This window comes from Emiliania huxleyi, assembly GCF_000372725.1.
Source record: "Emiliania huxleyi CCMP1516 unplaced genomic scaffold EMIHUscaffold_248, whole genome shotgun sequence".
NCBI classification, from domain to species: Eukaryota; Haptophyta; order Isochrysidales; family Noelaerhabdaceae; genus Emiliania; species Emiliania huxleyi.
Window position 1 is genome coordinate 59269 of NW_005200188.1, and position 1584 is coordinate 60852.

The 1584-nt window shown below is 63.3% G+C and overlaps 2 protein-coding genes across 2 annotated transcripts in view; one reads left to right on the forward strand and one right to left on the reverse strand.

Moving 5' to 3' along the window:
- EMIHUDRAFT_457471 (hypothetical protein) overlaps positions 1-113 on the forward strand; it is a gene marked incomplete at both ends in the record, with an annotated part of 1855 nt that extends 1742 nt beyond the window's left edge. The window contains one exon of the mRNA XM_005778293.1: positions 99-113. Coding sequence (XP_005778350.1) covers positions 99-113 — 15 coding nt within the window. The remainder of the gene's footprint in view (positions 1-98) is intronic.
- A 162-nt stretch (positions 114-275) lies between these two features.
- On the reverse strand, positions 276-1564 carry EMIHUDRAFT_237323 (hypothetical protein; the record flags this gene model as incomplete). Its single annotated transcript, XM_005778294.1, has 2 exons — positions 276-1430; positions 1508-1564. The coding sequence occupies 2 exons, from the start codon at positions 1562-1564 to the stop codon at positions 276-278; spliced, it is 1212 nt and encodes a 403-aa protein (XP_005778351.1).
- Positions 1565-1584: the final 20 nt, after the last annotated feature.

A 1584-nucleotide genomic window follows, 5' to 3' on the forward strand; every position in this document is an offset into this window, starting at 1 on the left:
ATCGAATCGCCACCCCGGGCGGGCTCTCCTTCTCAGCCGCCGGCTCCTCGAGCAGCAGAAGCGACCGGCCCGGCGGCTCCACGCCCTCGCGCAGAAAGCGTTTCGGCGTCTAGGCATAATGCACTGGGGCGCACCAGGCGCAGGCCGCGCAGCGCGGTGGAGGAGAGAGCCAGTCGGAGCTCAGTCCCTGTGTGTCCAGACTATCCCGTACTGTACTGGCATGTGTCTGTGCTGTGTAATTTCATAACGCGAAGCCAAAGGGTCTTCGTATGACACTAAGTCATGCTTGGCGCCCGGCTGAACGCCGGCGTTGACAGCTGCGGCGTCCGACTCCGAGCGCGTCCGTGTCCGCCGGCTTTGCCCTCGCTGATCCCGGCAAGCACGAGAACGACGAAGCTAAGGACGAGCAGTAGCGCGCCGAGACACTGCTGCCAGGGCGGCACCACTCCCTTGGTGATGCCGTCCACCACCATGGTCGCGGGGATGGTGATCTCTGTGCCGATCGAAATGAAGAGGGGCGTCGTGATCGCAATGCCAATGGCGATCGATGTGTTGAAGACCAACACCAGGACCGAGCCACCAAGGATGGCGCCCCACGCCAACGCAGACAACGGTGGGTCGAGCGACCACGCCGATTCCTCCACGCCCGATGCGCCGAGAAGTATGCACGGCACCGTTCCCAGCAGCACGTTGATGCCGCCCATCAACGTGAGGAAGACGCTGAGCTGTCTGACCGAGAGGTCGCCAGGGAAGCGGGCCTTGTAAAGCACCTTATATACCGCCGCGCTCACTGAGGAGAGGAGCGCAAAGGCGACGCCGGGGGACGGGCTTTTGCCCTGCGCTAGCCCGCCGTTGCTGAACGAATAGACCGGCACGAGAATGCCCGCAATGGCGAGCCCCACACTAGCAATCTTGGCGCCCGTCATGGGCTCGTTTAGCCAGAAGTAAGAGAGCACGGCCACAAAGGCGCTGCATGACGAGAAGGTGGCCGTGACGAGACCAGGCGATGCGTACACGAGGGCACGCGCGTATGCATAATTCGCGGGCACAAAGTACAGGTAGAACTCGGCCGCGAGCCACGCCAGGGGTGGCACGCACACGCCCTCCTGTGGCTGGCCGTCAAGCCACAGCGTTGACCGCCAGGTGTCTCGAGACGCCTTTGACGCGGTCGAAGAGCAGCACCACTCAAAAAGCGCCATGAGCGGCGCGAGCATGACCATGAAAACTGTGTGAATGTACATGGTGAAGAAGGGTGCGTTGAGATGCGACAATCCCAGGCTCGTCAGCTCCGATGACGCTGTCTGCGCCCCCGCCATGATAAAGACAACCAGCAAGCCGCGTGCGAGCGCCGGAGGCAAGCAAAAGCAGACGGTGTCGGGGTCTTTGGCACCAGCCGAGCCGTCGTCGTCCGCTGCTGGCGCTCTGGCATCCTACAGGGGAGAGGCTTGGGATTAGCAAGCACTCCCGCATCGCCGGCTGTGCTGAGAGCGGCCGTTGCCGCGGGCACTGACGGCTTAAGCTCGCCGCGCATGGCACGCTCGCAGACCTCGCGAGGCAGCTCCATTGTGTTTTGCAGCCGACGAC